An 18,091-nucleotide genomic window follows, 5' to 3' on the forward strand; every position below is an offset into this window, starting at 1 on the left:
TCGTTAGCTCACTCCAGGTGTAGGAGTCGTCTCCCTGGGTCCTGCCTCGGTGGAGTCACTGGTAGGCAGTTGGACTAATAATCCAAAAGGTCGTCAGTTCGAATCCCGGGGTGGATGGAAGCTAAGGTGTAAAAAGAGGTTTGCAATTGCCTCAACATTCAAGCCTTCGGACACTTAGTTTCGAGTAGGAATCTCGTAATCGAGAACGCCAAGGCAATGCTGTAGAGCGAATAATTTGATTTTTTTATCAAAAGTGCATTAAATTTGATCTTTTTGGCCAGTAAGTACAGAACATTTGCGTGCTTGCTTGAGGCGGTGCTGTTGCTGGTAAGTTTATAGCCTAAATAGTATTTTTTTTTTAATCGAGCATCAAACTCTTCAAATGACGAAGGTAAGGGTATATTTCCCCTAATGCCATTACCACCGTTTTTCTATCATTTCGTTTCGTTGCTATCCTCATCATTAGCACAAATTCCTTATTCTTCAGCCTTTTCTGGAAATACAATCCGAAATATTATAAAAATCAAGTGTAGATTAGCATATTGATTACAATCATCGTTTAGGGTTTAATTCAGAAGTTTTTTTTTGTTAAAAAAGTCACATAAATAATATTTTTATTTTTTGATTGTTTTTGAAACAGCTTTGATGCAGGGTATTCAATCTCAAGGCGGTTACAAAAACACAAGTAAAACACAAAATGAAAATTTTGGTTATTTGACCTTCTTCAGGTTTTCAAGAAACTTTGTCTTTGTTAAAAATAGCTGGTCATACAAAATGGACATGGGATTATTCGAAAATCTAAGTCCGTTTCATGGATCTTCTGATCGATTTGGAGTCTTCGACAAAGTAGTTGGTAGTAGTTGGATGCTTCAGAAAAATTGAGGCATTGATTTTTTTTTGACAAATTATCATAAATATTGAAGTTTTTTTCTTAATTTTAGAATTTTACAAAATATGTTTTAGGGGAATTGCAAAGGCATCTTCTGTGCTAGAGTTGAGGATGGTACAAAACCTGGTACCGGAGTTATAAAAAAAACATTTTTTTTCAAAAAAATCCAATATATTGTCGAAAACTTTAAAAAAATATTCGCAGATGCAAATCTCAATTTGCATTCCAAATTGGCTTGGTTTGTTACATCTCTGATAATGTGCTGCTTTTTGAAATCAAATGCTTTTTAGGCTAAATTTTCGAATATAATGTTAAAATAAAACTTTTTTCTAAATTCTCTGCTCTTTTCCATGATTCTAATTTTGAAATTTTAGAATCTAGATCAGATTTCCAGATTTCTCCAGCCACACATAAAAAGGGCGCAGAAACATTTCGGAAGCTATTTTGAAGCCGAGGGGGGGGGGGGGTGCAGCTGAGATTTCCACAAAAAGTTCAAGCTGTCAAAATGCTGATACACCCTTTTCAAATGTTGATCCAGGTTTTTAAATTTCATATTTTTATTTATATTAAAGAGTAGAAAATTTCACAACATATTCATTTTAAGCATTTAAAATCGAACCAATAGCTTCCACGATATCGCTAGCTGAAAAATGACTGTTTTCATGTGGAAGGCATTTTTTGTTTTTTATTTAGACTTCAAATTATGTTAGAAATTTGAAATAAAACATTGAGTATTATTTTTTACCCTCCTTGACATCGACCAAGGCCGAGGGACCAAAGGTTTAAAACAAATTTTAATAACTTATGTAAAAACCTTAAAAATGTGAATCTGCCCAACCATTTCGGCTAAATTTTCACATTTTTGATCGTCAAAATTACAATTGTCCATTTTTTCATGGTTTAAAATGAACAATTGTAATTTTGACGATCAAAAATGTGAAAATTTAGACGAAAAGGTTGGGCAGGCCTGATCTAGAAGGTGAAAGTTTTTTTTCTTGTTGTAATAATGTGTCAATTCATGCGGAAAAAGTGGAAATATACAAAAAAGAAGTATAAATATCTTTATTATCAGTTTAATAATCAATCTTTGAGAAAATATGATTACTATTCAAAATACACAACTTGGCCTAAATGAAACTAAACTACATAGGAAGGAAGCTGGCTTTTTTGTCCAATAAAACTTTTAAAAAATATAATATTATTGAAAGTTGGTAAAAATCGATTTTTGTGATAGTTTACCTAATACAAATTGATTAGGAAATATTATGTTCAGATAATTCTTTTCAAATATTTTCATTAAAAAAATATGTAAAGACAATTTTTAAATTTGTAATTTTATCTTTTGATTTCTCGTAACGTTTTTAAGAATTGATTTCTATGAAAAGGCTCCAAACAAAAGTGTTAAACTGAGGTTTATTTCCGGGCAGTAGTAAACATAACAAGCTTTGGGTAGAAATTATGATGGTTCAAATTTGATTTTTTACCTTCCATGGCAGGGCTGAATTGTAAGAGTGTTCAAATCTCAAATATGAGCTCGGATGCGAACTTTCAACCATTAGAAGGGTAACGCTTTTCCCTGGACCTTCATACCTTTGAATTCATCAATATATACTGCATTCCAATAAAGACCACGCCGATACCCGAGCACCTCATCAAAACAGTACTCCCCGTAAGAAATAAGTGCGCGCGCAACCATTTCTCGTCTCGATACCCGTGAGAACCAGCGTGCTGGCGCATATCTCGTTCTGATCTACTCCTCCCTCCCCTAGCTGGGGACCTTCCCCAACCCTGGTTGATATTTCCCATACCCGAGCGAGAAGAGAAAGAGCATGAGTTGCTAACGACTACTAAGCTGTGCTCTGGTGTTTTTTTAGTACACAATCAGCCGCAATAGGTCAACACCGTCGCGTCGTCATCGTGCTGTTTAGTACACCCCACTAAATTGCAGTGCCGGTAGCGTAGTTTAGTCTGTGTTTTGGCCCAGTGACTTGGACTAACTTGGCGAGAACGGGGCAGCAAAACGGAACCGCAAAGTGCGAGAGACGGTGGGTTCGTCACTTGTTTGCAAGTCTCCCGCACGGCTGGGTGGCGACGAACCTTTAAGAACAATATTTTTTTTTTGTTTTTAGTGATAGATAACGAGTTGTGAGTTCTGTTTTTGGGCTAACGTTTTCTAGTTATAGTGATTATAGTGATTAACGTGTAGCAGTAACGGAAGAGGCAAATCGAAAGTCTGGAGAGTTGGGACTAACGCCTGGCGACCATTTGTTGGTGTAGTATTCGGAAAATTCAGTGTCACAGTGAATAGAATACCCGACCATCAGATCGTAAGATCGTTTGGGCAGTAGTCCCTTCGAAATAAGTGCCGAAATCGAGATGAAAAGAGGAAGATAATTGTAGTTCAAATTTACAACCTAGAAGTCATCGTAAAAAGTGCAACAAACGACGATAGTTAGTAAGTGAAGCTCAACCAAGTGTTTGTATATGTGTTCAGCTTTTAGTACGAGGAGAGGAAGTAAGTACACACAGCTGTGAGTTGAGTTGTGAAGAGCGCATCACACAGGGGCAAGGTTTTTGATGCCGGCTTGGTGAAACTTTAGAGGAAGGGGGGGGGGGGCAAAATAATGCAGTCATCGCACCTGTCCGATTTGGACGGAACCAAATACACATTCGTTATCGGCGCCATTGACGTAGAGTGGAAGCGGCTCTAGTAGTTGAAGGTGTAGAGATCTTGATCATTGTTTAGTAATTAGTACAAACCGTTGCGGAAGTGGGTGCGCGCCTTCGGGTTTGATTGACGGTCACTGCAAAGAAGAGAGAGAGGATTGATTGATGACACTACTCGACAAAACAAAACTTGTGTCAAGGGATTAACGATATCTCATCCGTTCCTGAGAGAAAAGGCATCCCCGAATCCGATGCAATCGACAGAATTTGATTTTATGTCCACGCGGACTGACGAGAAGTTGGTACTTTTTTTAACATAAAAACTAACTTAATCCACCTATGTGGTTGATGCCTTCCTCACTTTATACCAACAATGGGTAATATTGGTTTGGACACATATTCCAGCTATTTTTTTAGGTCCAGAAAAATAAGTACACAGATATAACTTAAGTTGTCATAACTCGAGACAGGGTTGCCAGATTTTCAATTATGTGGACTCGTTGGAAAGGTCTCTCGATTACCTAACCAATGATGGGTCGGATGATGGATCCTGACATCGTTTACATGCATTTAAGTGAGATCCGGTTCAAAAAAGTACATAAATATCACTTAAGTGGTCATAACTCGAGACAGGGTTGCCAGATCTTCAATTATGTGGACTTTTTGGAAAGGTCTCTCGATTACCTAACCAATGATGGGTCGGATGATGGATCCGGACATCGTTTACATGCATTTAAGTGAGATCCGGCTTCAAAAAAGTACATAAATATCACTTAAGTGATCATAACTCGAGACAGGGTTGCCAGATCTTCAATGTTGTGGACTCGTTGGAAAGGTCTCTCGATTACCTAACCAACGATGGGTCGGATGATGGTTCCGGACATCGTTTACATACATTTAAGTGAGATCCGGCTTCAAAAAAGTACATAAATATCACTTAAGTGGTCATAACTCGAGACAGGGTTGCCAGATCTTGAATTATGTGGACTCTTTGGAAAGGTCTCTCGATTACCTAATCAACGATGGGTCGGATGATGGATCCGGACATCGTTTACATGCATTTAAGTGAGATCCGGCTTCAAAAAAGTACATAAATATCACTTAAGTGGTCATAACTCAAGACAGGGTTGCCAGATCTTCAATGTTGTAGACTCGTTAGAAAGGTCTTTCGATTACCTAACCAATGCTGGGTTGGATGATGGATCCGAACATCGTTTACATACATTTAAGTGAGATCCGGCTTCAAAAGAGTACATAAATATCACTTAAGTGGTCATAACTCGAGACAGGGTTGCCAGATTTTCAATTATGAGGACTCGTTGGAAAAGTCTCTTGATTACCTAACCAACGATGGGTCGGATGATGGACCCGGACATCGTTTACATGCATTTAAGTGAGATCATGTTTCAAAAAAGTACATAAATATCGCTTAAGTGGTCATAACTCGAGACAGGGTTACCAGATCTTCGATGTTGTGGACTTGTTGGAAAGGTCTCTTGATTACCTAACCAACGATGGGTTGGATGATGGATCCGGACATCGTTTACATGCATATAATTGAGATCCGGATTTATGTGAAAACACATTTTTATACATAACTTTTGAACTACTTATCGAAACTTCAAACAATTCAATAGCGATGTATGGGACCCTAAACCAAGTCAAATGCAACTGGTTCGATCAAAATCGGTTCAGCCAGTGCTGAGAAAACTTGGCAAGATTTTTGAACACATACATACATACACACACACACACATACACACACACACACATACACACACACACACATACACACACACACACATACACACACACAGACATTTGTTCAGTTTTCGATTCTGATTCGATATGTATATATGAAGGTGGGTCTTCGAGCTTTTAAAAAAAATTTCATTTTTAGAGCAGGATTATAGCCTTACCTCAGTGAGGAAGGCAAAAATCGAACAATTTAAAAAAAAACATGCGTCTCCTCCCAATTATATGAGCCATCTACAAGAATATGGAAGCGCCTGGTGCATAGCCATTTCCTTTAAGCACAACGGAAACAACCAATACAAATGTATAAAAAGTTGTCAAGTTCTCGAGGGTCCACAGCTAGCATTTTTGTACGATTATAAAAAATAAATATTAAAAGTTTAAAATTAATTTATTTAAAAAACATATTTTTTGATTCATTTGTTTACTAAAATTTTATGTATCTCAAAGGTCTATGGGTACTTCGGGATGTCCATGGTCATCCAAGGACTGCCTGGAGTTAAGATCTACGAGTCTATCGCCGTAGCAAGCAAGAGGTCGTCGGATTTTGACCCCGGATCATGTGCGTATAGCATCAGTGCATATGGTAGACTACTATATGAATGTGTTGGGATGTTCATGGTCATCCAAGGACTCCCTGGAGTTAAGATCTACGAGTCTACCGCCGTAACAAGCAAGAGGTCGTCGGATTTTGACCCCGGATCATGTGCGTATAGCATCAGTGGATATGGTAGACTACTGTATGAATGTGTTGGGATGTTCATGGTCATCCGAGGACTCCCTGGAGTTAAGATCTACGAGTCTACCGCCGTAACAAGCAAGAGGTCGTCGGATTTTGACCCCGGATCATGTGCGTATAGCATCAGTGCATATGATAGACTACTATATGAATGTGTTGGGATGTTCATGGTCATCCGAGGACTCTCTGGAGTTAAGATCTACAAGTCTACCACCGTGGCAAGCAAGAGGTCGTCGGATTTTGACCCCGGATCATGTGCGTATAGCATCAGTGCATATGATAGACTACTATATGAATGTGTTGGGATGTTCATGGTCATCCAAGGACTCTCTGGAGTTAAGATCTACAAGTCTACCGCCGTTGCAAGCAAGAGGTCGTCGGATTTTGACCCCGGATCATGTGCGTATAGCATCAGTGGATATGGTAGACTACTGTATGAATGTGTTGGGATGTTCATGGTCATCCAAGGACTCTCTGGAGTTAAGATCTACAAGTCTACCGCCGTTGCAAGCAAGAGGTCGTCGGATTTTGACCCCGGATCATGTGCGTATAGCATCAGTGCATATGATAGACTACTATATGAATGTGTTGGGATGTTCATGGTCATCCAAGGACTCTCTGGAGTTAAGATCTACAAGTCTACCGCCGTTGCAAGCAAGAGGTCGTCGGATTTTGACCCCGGATCATGTGCGTATAGCATCAGTGCATATGGTAGACTACTGTATGAATGTGTTGGGATGTTCATGGTCATCCGAGGACTCCCTGGAGTTAAGATCTACGAGTCTACCACCGTAACAAGCAAGAGGTCGTCGGATTTTGACCCCGGATCATGTGCGTATAGCATCAGTGCATATGATAGACTACTATATGAATGTGTTGGGATGTTCATGGTCATCCAAGGACTCTCTGGAGTTAAGATCTACAAGTCTACCGCCGTTGCAAGCAAGAGGTCGTCGGATTTTGACCCCGGATCATGTGCGTATAGCATCAGTGGATATGGTAGACTACTGTATGAATGTGTTGGGATGTTCATGGTCATCCGAGGACTCCCTGGAGTTAAGATCTACGAGTCTACCGCCGTAACAAGCAAGAGGTCGTCGGATTTTGACCCCGGATCATGTGCGTATAGCATCAGTGGATATGGTAGACTACTGTATGAATGTGTTGGGATGTTCATGGTCATCCGAGGACTGCCTGGAGTTAAGATCTACGAGTCTACCACCGTAACAAGCAAGAGGTCGTCGGATTTTGACCCCGGATCATGTGCGTATAGCATCAGTGGATATATTAGACTACTGTATGAATGTGTTGGGATGTTCATGGTCATCCGAGGACTCCCTGGAGTTAAGATCTACGAGTCTACCGCCGTAACAAGCAAGAGGTCGTCGGATTTTGACCCCGGATCATGTGCGTATAGCATCAGTGGATATGGTAGACTACTGTATGAATGTGTTGGGATGTTCATGGTCATCCGAGGACTCCCTGGAGTTAAGATCTACGAGTCTACCACCGTCGTATCCCCGGATCATGTGCGTATAGCATCAGTGCATATGATAGACTACTATATGAATGTGTTGGGATGTTCATGGTCATCCAAGGACTCTCTGGAGTTAAGATCTACAAGTCTACCGCCGTTGCAAGCAAGAGGTCGTCGGATTTTGACCCCGGATCATGTGCGTATAGCATCAGTGGATATATTAGACTACTGTATGAATGTGTTGGGATGTCCATGGTCATCCGAGGACTCCCTGATGTTAAGATCTACGAGTCTACCGCCGTAACAAGCAAGAGGTCGTCGGATTTTGACCCCGGATCATGTGCGTATAGCATCAGTGGATATGGTAGACTACTATATGAATGTGTTGGGATGTTCATGGTCATCCAAGGACTCCCTGGAGTTAAGAACTATGAGTCTACCGCCGTAACAAGCAAGAGGTCGTCGGATTTTGACCCCGGATCATGTGCGTATAGCATCAGTGGATATGGTAGACTACTGTATCAATGTGTTGGGATGTCCATGGTCATCCGAGGACTCCCTGGTTTTAAGATCTATGAGTCTACCGCCGTAACAAGCAAGAGGTCGTCGGATTTTGACCCGGAATCTTGTGTGTATAGCATCAGTGCATATGGTAGACTACTGTATGAATGTGTTGTGATGTTCATGGTCACCCAAGGACTCTCTGGAGTTAAGATCTACGAGTCTACCGCCGTAACAAGCAAGAGGTCGTTGGATTTTGACCCTGGATCATGTGCTTCATTCATTCACATTCATATAGTAGTCTACCATATGCACTAATGCTATACGCACATGATCCGGGGTCAAAATCCGACGACCTCTTGCTTGCTACGGCGGTAGACTCGTAGATCTTAACTCCAGGGAGTCCTTGGATGACCATGAATATCCCAACACATTCATATAGTAGTCTACCATATGCACTGATGCTATACGCACATGATCCGGGGTCAAAATCCGACGACCTCTTGCTTGTTACGGCGGTAGACTCGTAGATCTTAACACCAGGGAGTCCTCGGATGACCATGAACATCCCAACACATTCATACAGTAGTCTACCATATCCACTGATGCTATACGCACATGATCCGGGGTCAAAATCCGACGACCTCTTGCTTGTTACGGCGGTAGACTTGTAGATCTTAACTCCAGAGAGTCCTCGGATGACCATGAACATCCCAACACATTCATATAGTAGTCTATCATATGCACTGATGCTATACGCACATGATCCGGGGTCAAAATCCGACGACCTCTTGCTTGTTACGGCGGTAGACTCGTAGATCTTAACTTCAGGGAGTCCTCGGATGACCATGAACATCCCAACACATTCATACAGTAGTCTAATATATCCACTGATGCTATACGCACATGATCCGGGGTCAAAATCCGACGACCTCTTGCTTGCAACGGCGGTAGACTTGTAGATCTTAACTCCAGAGAGTCCTCGGATGACCATGAACATCCCAACACATTCAAACAGTAGTCTATCATATGCACTGATGCTATACGCACATGATCCGGGGTCAAAATCCGACGACCTCTTGCTTGTTACGGCGGTAGACTCGTAGATCTTAACTCCAGGGAGTCCTCGGATGACCATGAACATCCCAACAAATTCATACAGTAGTCTACTATATCCACTGATGCTATACGCACATGATCCGGGGTCAAAATCCGACGACCTCTTGCTTGTTACGGCGGTAGACTCGTAGATCTTAACTCCAGGGAGTCCTTGGATGACCATGAACATCCCAACACATTCATACAGTAGTCTACCATATGCACTGATGCTATACGCACATGATCCGGGGTCAAAATCCGACGACCTCTTACTTGTTACGGCGGTAGACTCGTAGATCTTAACTCCAGGAGTCCTTGATGACCATGAACATCCCAACACATTCATATAGTAGTCTACCATATGCACTGATGCTATACGCACATGATCCGGGGTCAAAATCCGACGACCTCTTGCTTGCTACGGCGGTAGACTCGTAGATCTTAACTCCAGGCAGTCCTTGGATGACCATGGACATCTCGAAGTACCCATAGACCTTTGAGATACATAAAATTTTAGTAAACAAATGAATCAAAAAATATGTTTTTTAAATAAATTAATTTTAAACTTTTAATATTTATTTTTTATAATCGTACAAAAAATGCTAGCTGTGGACCCCTCGAGAACTTGACAACTTTTTTATACATTTGTATTGGTTGTTTCCGTTGTGCTTAAAGGAAATGGCTATGCACCAGGCGCTTCCATATTCTTGTAGATGGCTCATATAATTGGGAGGAGACGCATGTTTTTTTTTAAATTGTTCGATTTTTTATGTTAAAAAAAGTACCAACTTCTCGTCAGTCCGCGTGGACATAAAATCAAATTCTGTCGATTGCATCGGATTCGGGGATGCCTTTTCTCTCAGGAACGGATGAGATATCGTTAATCCCTTGACACAAGTTTTGTTTTGTCGAGTAGTGTGATTGATGGATGTGTTAATTGCTAGAAATAACGGAAGAATTGTTGTTGATTAAAAATATGAAATTTTCCTTGGAATTTTCATTTTTATTAACATATTTTTTTGAACCATTTTTATTGACATCAATAACATTGTTGATCGATTTGATAATAAATTTTAATAGTTAATCACAATTTTTTAAAAGAAATTTTCCTCAGAAAAGTATATTATTAACCAACAAAAATGAAAGATGGATGTTTTTGAATCCGATTTTGCGTTTTTTAGAAAAAAAAACTCGTTTCTGGAAAGAAAATCTGATATTTTGAAAAAAAATCTTACACTTTATAATTATTTATTATGTTCTTAAAACGAGCTGCCCTGTTTGCATATACAGTATGTAAAAAAAAGTATTTACACCCCTTGGGCACTATGCACATTTTGTGATGAAACATGTAAACAATTTAATGTTGACATAAACCTAGTACTACGTTTTGTTCAGAAACTCATGCCGAACATTTTGCTGCAAAAACTCATGAAAAGATGTTTTCTATAAAAAGTTATATAACAAATACTATTACAAAAATAAAAAAGGTGCAAAAAAAGTTTGTACACCTTTCCAAAAATTAACATAAATAAAGTTATTTGTTGACAAATCTTCATATATCCAGTCTCCCAACTCCAAATAGGCATCCTTGACTGATTAAAAAAATAATTTGGATTGAATATAAAGTTTAGTATTTACTTAGTATAAAAGTTTATATAACTCTGGAAATTCTATATAAAACTTATCTAAACTTAATTTTGCAAACTTTCAATTTAACTAAATGTCAATATATTACCATAGAATTGCTGAATACACATTCTGGAGTGGGTATAACACCGTTTTGGGGGTCTTTGTATCGATAGAATAGATTTTTCGTTGGAATTTCGTACCAACCCGGAATTACGTCGTCGGAAAATCCGCCGGCATCCGAACGGGTCCACAAATCACAAGTTAACCTATGTGGCATCGGAAAGGGCATACAATTTCCGATCTTTTGATACCCATACATCTAGGTTTTCTATAAAACCCACGTTTTTAAATACCTCGGCAAAAAGTAAGTTTGATCCACGAGAACAAAAATTACGAAATTCCATACATTTTTGGCAGATTGCTCAAACGAAACCATAACAACGATTTTACCTAGGTATTTAAAAACGTGGGTTTTATAGAAAACCTAGATGTATAGGTATCAAAAGATCGGAAATTTTATGCCCTTTCCGATTCCACATAAGTTGACTTGTTAATTGTGGACCGGTTCGGATGCCGGCGGATTTTCCGTCGACGTAATTCCGGGTTGGTACGAAATTCCAACGAAAAATCTATTCTATCGATACAAAGACCCCCAAAACGGTGTTATACCCACTCCAGAATGTGTATTCAGCAATTCTATGGTAATATATTGACATTTAGTTAAATTGAAAGTTTGCAAAATTAAGTTTAGATAAGTTTTATATAGAATTTCCTGAGTTATATTAACTTTTATACTAAGTAATTAGTAAACTTTATATTCAATCCAAATTATTTTTTTAATCAGTCAAGGATGCCTATTTGGAGTTGGGAGACTGGATTTATGGTGATTTGTCAACAAATAACTTTATTCATGTTAATTTTTCGAAAGGTGTACAAACTTTTTTTGCACCTTTTTTGATTTTTGTAACAGTATTTGTTATATAACTTTTTATAGAAAACATCTTTTCGTGAGCTTTTTGCAGCAAAATGTTTGGCATGAGTTTCTGAACAAAACGTAGTACTAGGTTTATGTCAACATTAAATTGTTTACATGTTTCATCACAAAATGTGCATAGTGCCCAAGGGGTGTAAATACTTTTTTTACATACTGTATGTCCCATACAAATTTTTAACTTTGAATTTTTGGTACAAATTGGTTCAAATTCGTGTGTTCTTTCAGAAAACCATATTTAGCATAGCATATTTTTTCCATTTTGGCATTTTTTTTTTCAAAATTGTAGGCGGTCCGAAAAATCATTATACAAAAAACATATTTTTTTATAACTAAAATTTAAAAAATGACTTTTCGCAAAAAATAGAGGTTAGAGATAGAATTTTTAAAACTAATGATTTTCCATGCCATGTAAAGTCGTATCGCAGAGACATGATTCGTTTGAAGTGGGTCCAAGCTCACCAAGTCGTAATGGCCTAGTGATTAGCATTTTTGCTTACCAATCTAATGGACGGGGGATCGAGCGACTTTTGATTTTTCGTTTATATTCATAATTTCAAATTTCTATGTTCTTAACTTCCTCGTTGGGAGCAGATGGGAATCGAACCCAGAACCATTCGCTTACAAAGCGCATACTGTAACCAGTCGGCTTCGGCCGCTTCCCCTCTCGATCATGATCAGAGCAGAAGGACAAAAACTGTGTCCCACCCGGCCCGGCATTTGAATTTGAATGACAAATGGGATTATTTTACTCGTATGGAACGGTTTTGCTTGATCATTTCAAAAATTTAATTCTGAATTTTAGTTTTTTTTCGAATCTTTATGAAGTATAGTATTTTCCCTAGAACAAGATTACTTGAAAAAATAAAATAAAAATTATGTTCCGAACTTTAACATAATTTTTAATGTATCATTGATTGGTTAGGATCATCATAAATCACAAAATTTAAAAATCTGTATCTTTTAATGCATTTTTTTATCGATTTGCAGGAATAAATTAGAACTACACCGAAAAAAAATCAAGAAAACTTTTTTTGTTGCACACACACACAAGAAAAACATTTTTTTGCTGTTTTTTTGAAAAAAAAAATTTCTAAATACAGTCCAGACTCGATTATCAGAAGGCCTCGGAAAAATTTCACTTCGGATGATCGAATCACGAAAAAAAAATGTTTTTGCTGTCTGATTTTTTATTGTCGAGCTTAAATATGACCCCTAAACTACGTTAAAGTGATTAAGAATTTTTAAATCCAAGATGGCGGTCAAGATGGTGGTGACGAAATATTGAAATAATGCATTTTATTATTTAATAGGCAATCAACTTTTCAAATTTGACTAAAATGGGGTCGCAGAACTGAAATTTGATGTTTAAAGCAAGAAAATGAAAAAAAAATTGTTCATGATTCGATTATCCGAAGTCCAATACAAACCTTCGGATAGTCGAACTTCGGATAATCGAGTCTGGGCTGAATAACAATTTTAATTTTGCCGTCATTCCAATGAATTTCCGAATAGAAAAAAAAATCTATTTTTTTCAAATTTGCATTTTTTACAAAAAAAAAATATAGAACATTTTGATTTTATTTTTTAATTTAAGGACGATGCAAAGTTTTTTTTTCAAAATTTTTGTCCCTTGGTTTTGGGCAGTGTCGAGGGAGGGAGGAGGGGGCGATTGCCAAAAAAAAAAAAAAATATATAAAAATTGTAATAACAAGCCATAGTGTCAACATTTGAATGAAAATAAATGTTTTAAAATAAAGTTTAAACTAGTTCGGTTGCTTTGCAATCATTTACAAAAAAGTGAGATTTGACGAAAACAAAATTTTACCATCAATTTTTTTAAATTCAATAGATTTTAGAATCAACCCAAATATGCTTAAATCGATTCTTTACACAGGGGAATGCAATTTAAATTTATTTCAGCACTTTCCATTAAAATTATGAAGTTTTTTGAAAAAATATTTCTTAAGCTCTCTGATTTTTTGGGTCGATTTTTAAGGGGGTGACAAAAACTTTTACAAACATGTGTACTAATGTAGTGAAATTTTGAGATAATTTGCACCGTTTTTAAGTTCATGCCATTTCTTGGTATCTTTTTTAAAAAAAAACGTATCTTTTCATTTTTACAATAGTGAAGTAAAAAAAGTTTTTAAAAGAGCCCATTTTAGAAATATAGTATTTTCAAAAAGCTAGGAAAATTTCCTACATTTAGCTTTTTTTTAACTTTGTTGAAATGGCCTTAGGTTGCTAAGATATGGCCATTAGCCTGTCCCATTTTGAGATCATGTCGAGGAATTTCAGGTGCTCACTGCTTAAATGATAGATTATGATGTGAGGAACAACGTTTTCTTAGACAAGAAAAAATAATAAAATACTTTCTCGCACTTTCTAATCGATTTACTGAAAAAAGTCACTTTTTTAAACAAATTTTCTAAAATCGCTGGGAATCAATGCAAAAACTGATTCGATCTGGTGAGTATTATCTTCAAACGATAGGTTTTTGTCCATAGATTAAGATGCACTATCAATATTGGACCAAAACCCAAGTTTTTGGAGTCTCCCAGGCGGATTTATGTCGAAAAAATCACACTTTTTCAAAAAAAAAAAAAATCAGAAATACTCGCCAAATTCAGAAATGTTCGCCATGAAATTTCGTACAAGCTGCATTTATTGGTTTTACTGGGAAAAATAGACTACCCTAAATTAAATGAGCATTTCTGATTTTTTTTTTTTTTTTGAAAAAATGCGATTTTTTCGACATAAATCCGCCTGGGAGACTCCAAAAACTTGGGTTTTGGTCCAATATTGATAGTGCATCTTAATCTATGGACAAAAACCTATCGTTTGAAGATAATACTCACCAGATCGAATCAGTTTTTGCATTGATTCCCAGCGATTTTACAAAATTTGTTCAAAAATTGCTTTTTTCAGTAAATCGATTAGGGGGTGCGAGGAAGTATTTTATTATTTTTTCTTGTTTAAGAAAACATTGTTTCTCACATCATAATCTATCATTTAAGAAGTGAGCTCCTGAAATGCCTCGACATGACCTGGGACAGGCTAATGGCCATGCAAAGATGAAAAATACAGGAAAAAATAAATTTTCTCAGTGTTGCTCAAATAGCCCTCGTTTTTTGATCACTGATATCTCGGGGATTGACGATCCGATTTTCAACGCTAAAAAACATGTTTTTTGTTGAATTTTCTGATGTTGGCAGTATTGAGGATTTTGCTGATAGTTGGAATTTCTAGCATCTTCTCACAGTCGTTGGAAACGATAGTAGATATGCCTAGGGATGCCCAGTTGGTGTGAAAATGTTCAATTCAAATGAAAATTATGTATGATTTTTTTTATTTTTAATCACATCTCCAACACAAAAAAAAACATTTAGCAACATTTCTATCGTATTGGAAAATATATTTTTTCTTGAAAAAAGTTTCGTTTTTAATCAAAATGATCATACCTAGTTCTGGTTCGATGCCACCATCATGCGACCACGTGCTCTGTTTTTTTGTCAACAAAGCAGCAGCTGGATCGTGTAATCCCGCATCTGACCCGCCGCCTATTTTGATGTTCGTTTCTACGACCGAGTCCAGTAAGGAACTGACAGTACTATAAAAATAATTTCGAAATTTTGTTATCAAACATGTTTTTTTTTCAAAACATTGTGCGTATTGCTCAAAAATACACGCGGCACACCGGGCTCGGAACGACGCGCAAATGCAAATGCGCGCTGTCAAATCCCATACTACGCGTTTTGTTTTTGTTGATCTTTCTTCGAATCGCTTGGTATTGTTGCCAGGTATGTTTTTTATTGCACAAAAAGTGCAGAAAATCACTGGCAACAATGCCACGTGGCGTGTACCTTAGAAAGAAATGGTCAATATTAAAGATATCTAAAGCCAAGGTAAAGCATTGAAATATGTAAAAAATGGCTTTCTTAGATCTTTTTCTCAAAATTCAATTTTAAATTTTGAAATTTACGTTTTAATTTTTTTTGTTGCGCATCACTCAATTTAAAAACTCTTCAAAAATAATTTAAAAACATTTAAAAAAGATAGAGTAAACGGTTCTGTCATTCATCGTCCATTTTGCTGCACTGCCAAGTAAAGGTACTTAACAAACAACAAACATTAAGCACATAATTTCGGTGCTGATGGTCACTGGTTTGCGCAGTTTGGGCACTGTCCCAAAAGAAGATGAAGAAACTCAACAAAGGGTGTATACTGTGTGGAGTACATTTACACAACGCAATTAAACATCAATTTTAGCAGCACTCTCCATACTTTGGCTGCTCGTCAGGACCAAACATTGTACTCGGGGCAACACCAAATCGTTGCAGCAATAATTGGCCACCCGCCGCCGCCCGGAGTTCGATACTCCTTCGCACCTTTGGGCTAGTAGTTAGCTCTGGGCTCAAGCTGCCACGGCTAGACCATTTATGGGCCTCCCCAAATACAAGTGCCAAAAGTGGCCGTTATTGCCGGGAGGTCTGTGGACGCCCGGCCCAGTCAGTGTGCAGGTGGATGAACATTAGGTTTGAATTGTTCAAAAGTTTGGTGAGCAAACTCATCCAAAATGCGCTTCAAGGTTGACAAACTTGAAGAAGGCAGGGTGTGTACATTTTGGAGGTGCTGTTCGACGACAATATTGAATTTGATGCTTAGATCGAATGAGGGGCTTATTTGGGTGGTTGATTGACACGTTTTGGGCTTTGTTTGCTCCATCACTGAGAAAAAAAAGTATGAAAGAATTTTCGTCAGAAGAGGAGCATTTAAAAAGAATCGCAAGATAATGATCCTCTCTTCATATTTATTACACGGAGAGAAATCTGTTCCCCAAATCGTGAACAAGCGTTCATGATATTCGGAACCATGAACAAAGTGTTTAAATTCGTTTTTGAAAAACGCACATGGAATTTGAACAGTTTGTTCATGGTTCCGAATTTCATGAACGCTTGTTTACGATTTCGGGAACTTATTTTTCTCCGTGTAGGAAGTTTATTTTTTGAGTGATTTTTTTTAAAGTTAGTCCTTATTTCTTAGTAGCTTGATATCAAAAGAATCCTACAAGCAAAAATTTTACGTTTAAAATATGAAAAGTTTTATTTTTTTTTTACCTTAGCCAACTCTGGCAACCCTGCCACACCGTTGCGCACTCCATTTTCGTCACACAGGAACAATTTCGTTTGCCAAATTGCCCGACTCTGGTCAGGTCCGTCCACTTATGCTCCAGCGGTGTGTGTACACTACATAGTACACTTTACCCGCGCAGAGACGACCTGACATGACCACCAGCCTGCTTTGTGTTTGTTTTCAATTGTGAGACGGTGTGTACGAACAAACACAATATTCTTTAGCTTGCAGGGCCTACTACCATTACCAACACCACTAACAAGCTCGCTTTAGCCGTGCCAAGTGTTTTCCACGGCACTCTTAGATTTTCCGCTCTCTCTCTCTCTCTCGCCCCACCACCCAATCAAACACTCATACGAAGCGGTACGGCACCGGTCTCTGGGGGCCACGCGGTGAGTGCAGCTGTCAGAAGTAATTCTACCACCCGGCCGTCGTCGCGGGCGTCTTTTGGTCTCTCTCGAGAATCGTGCGTCGCGTTCTAGCCGTTTTTGTTTTTGCGCGTGAGAAAACTCAACCTAACCTGCAAACTAGGTCGCGAACTTTGGTGGTGGCGGAGGTGTGGCGACGAACCCTAGAATTTCGCGCGGTTTTGTTGTGATTTGAAGGTTGTCAGTTGTTGAAAGTTGGGTTCTACTGTTGAATTGAGTGTTTTGAACAAATTGTTTGGGGTTAGGAAGATTACTTGGGGTGCAAACTTTCAAAAAAGAGCAACAGCGTGAAAAGATTTGGTGCGGCAAGTGACGACGAACCTCCAAATTTGAGTGTGGTTTAAAGTTTGTAAATAGTGAACGTTGGGTTATAAAGTTAAATTTGGGCTTGTGAACTGGGTTAGGACTAATTCAACAAATCAATTATCCAAAAGATCATGAGACATGATGCAGCAAGTAGTTATGAACCCAAATATTTATGCTTTTGGTTTAATTTAGATTTTTTAGATTATATTTTAAACTGTTTTCTCTAGAAGTCCAGGTCAATATGGTCTCAATATCTGGCGTAAAAAGTGGTGAACAATCCTAAAATTTTGCTCATAAAGGTTTGATTGAATCCTTCTACAATATTTTGTTTAAAATTGATCAAAGTGGTCAGGAGACTTGGTACAGCAGGTAGCAACGAACCTTAATATTTAACACCTAAACAATTTGTGTGGAATTTAGAACTTTCTGGCACATTTTTGGGATTTTAGATGTTGTTGAACCACAAAGATTCAGA

General features: G+C 38.0%; 1 protein-coding gene across 5 annotated transcripts in view; it reads left to right on the top strand.

Annotated features, from left to right (window-relative positions):
• Positions 1 to 18,091, top strand: part of LOC6036989 — a 201,934-nt gene that overhangs the window by 63,412 nt on the left and 120,431 nt on the right. Inside the window, exon 1 of one of the 5 annotated variants that reach the window (XM_038255336.1) lies at positions 2,870 to 3,404. The exons of the other annotated variants lie outside the window; for them this stretch is intronic. Within the exon in view, the coding sequence (XP_038111264.1) occupies positions 3,374 to 3,404 (31 nt within the window). The 5' untranslated portion in view covers positions 2,870 to 3,373. Of the gene's footprint in view, positions 1 to 2,869; positions 3,405 to 18,091 lie in introns of those variants that run through there. 5 annotated transcript variants of the gene reach the window in all.

The sequence above is a fragment of the Culex quinquefasciatus genome, chromosome 1 (genome assembly GCF_015732765.1).
Source record: "Culex quinquefasciatus strain JHB chromosome 1, VPISU_Cqui_1.0_pri_paternal, whole genome shotgun sequence".
Lineage (NCBI taxonomy): Eukaryota > Metazoa > Arthropoda > Insecta > Diptera > Culicidae > Culex > Culex quinquefasciatus.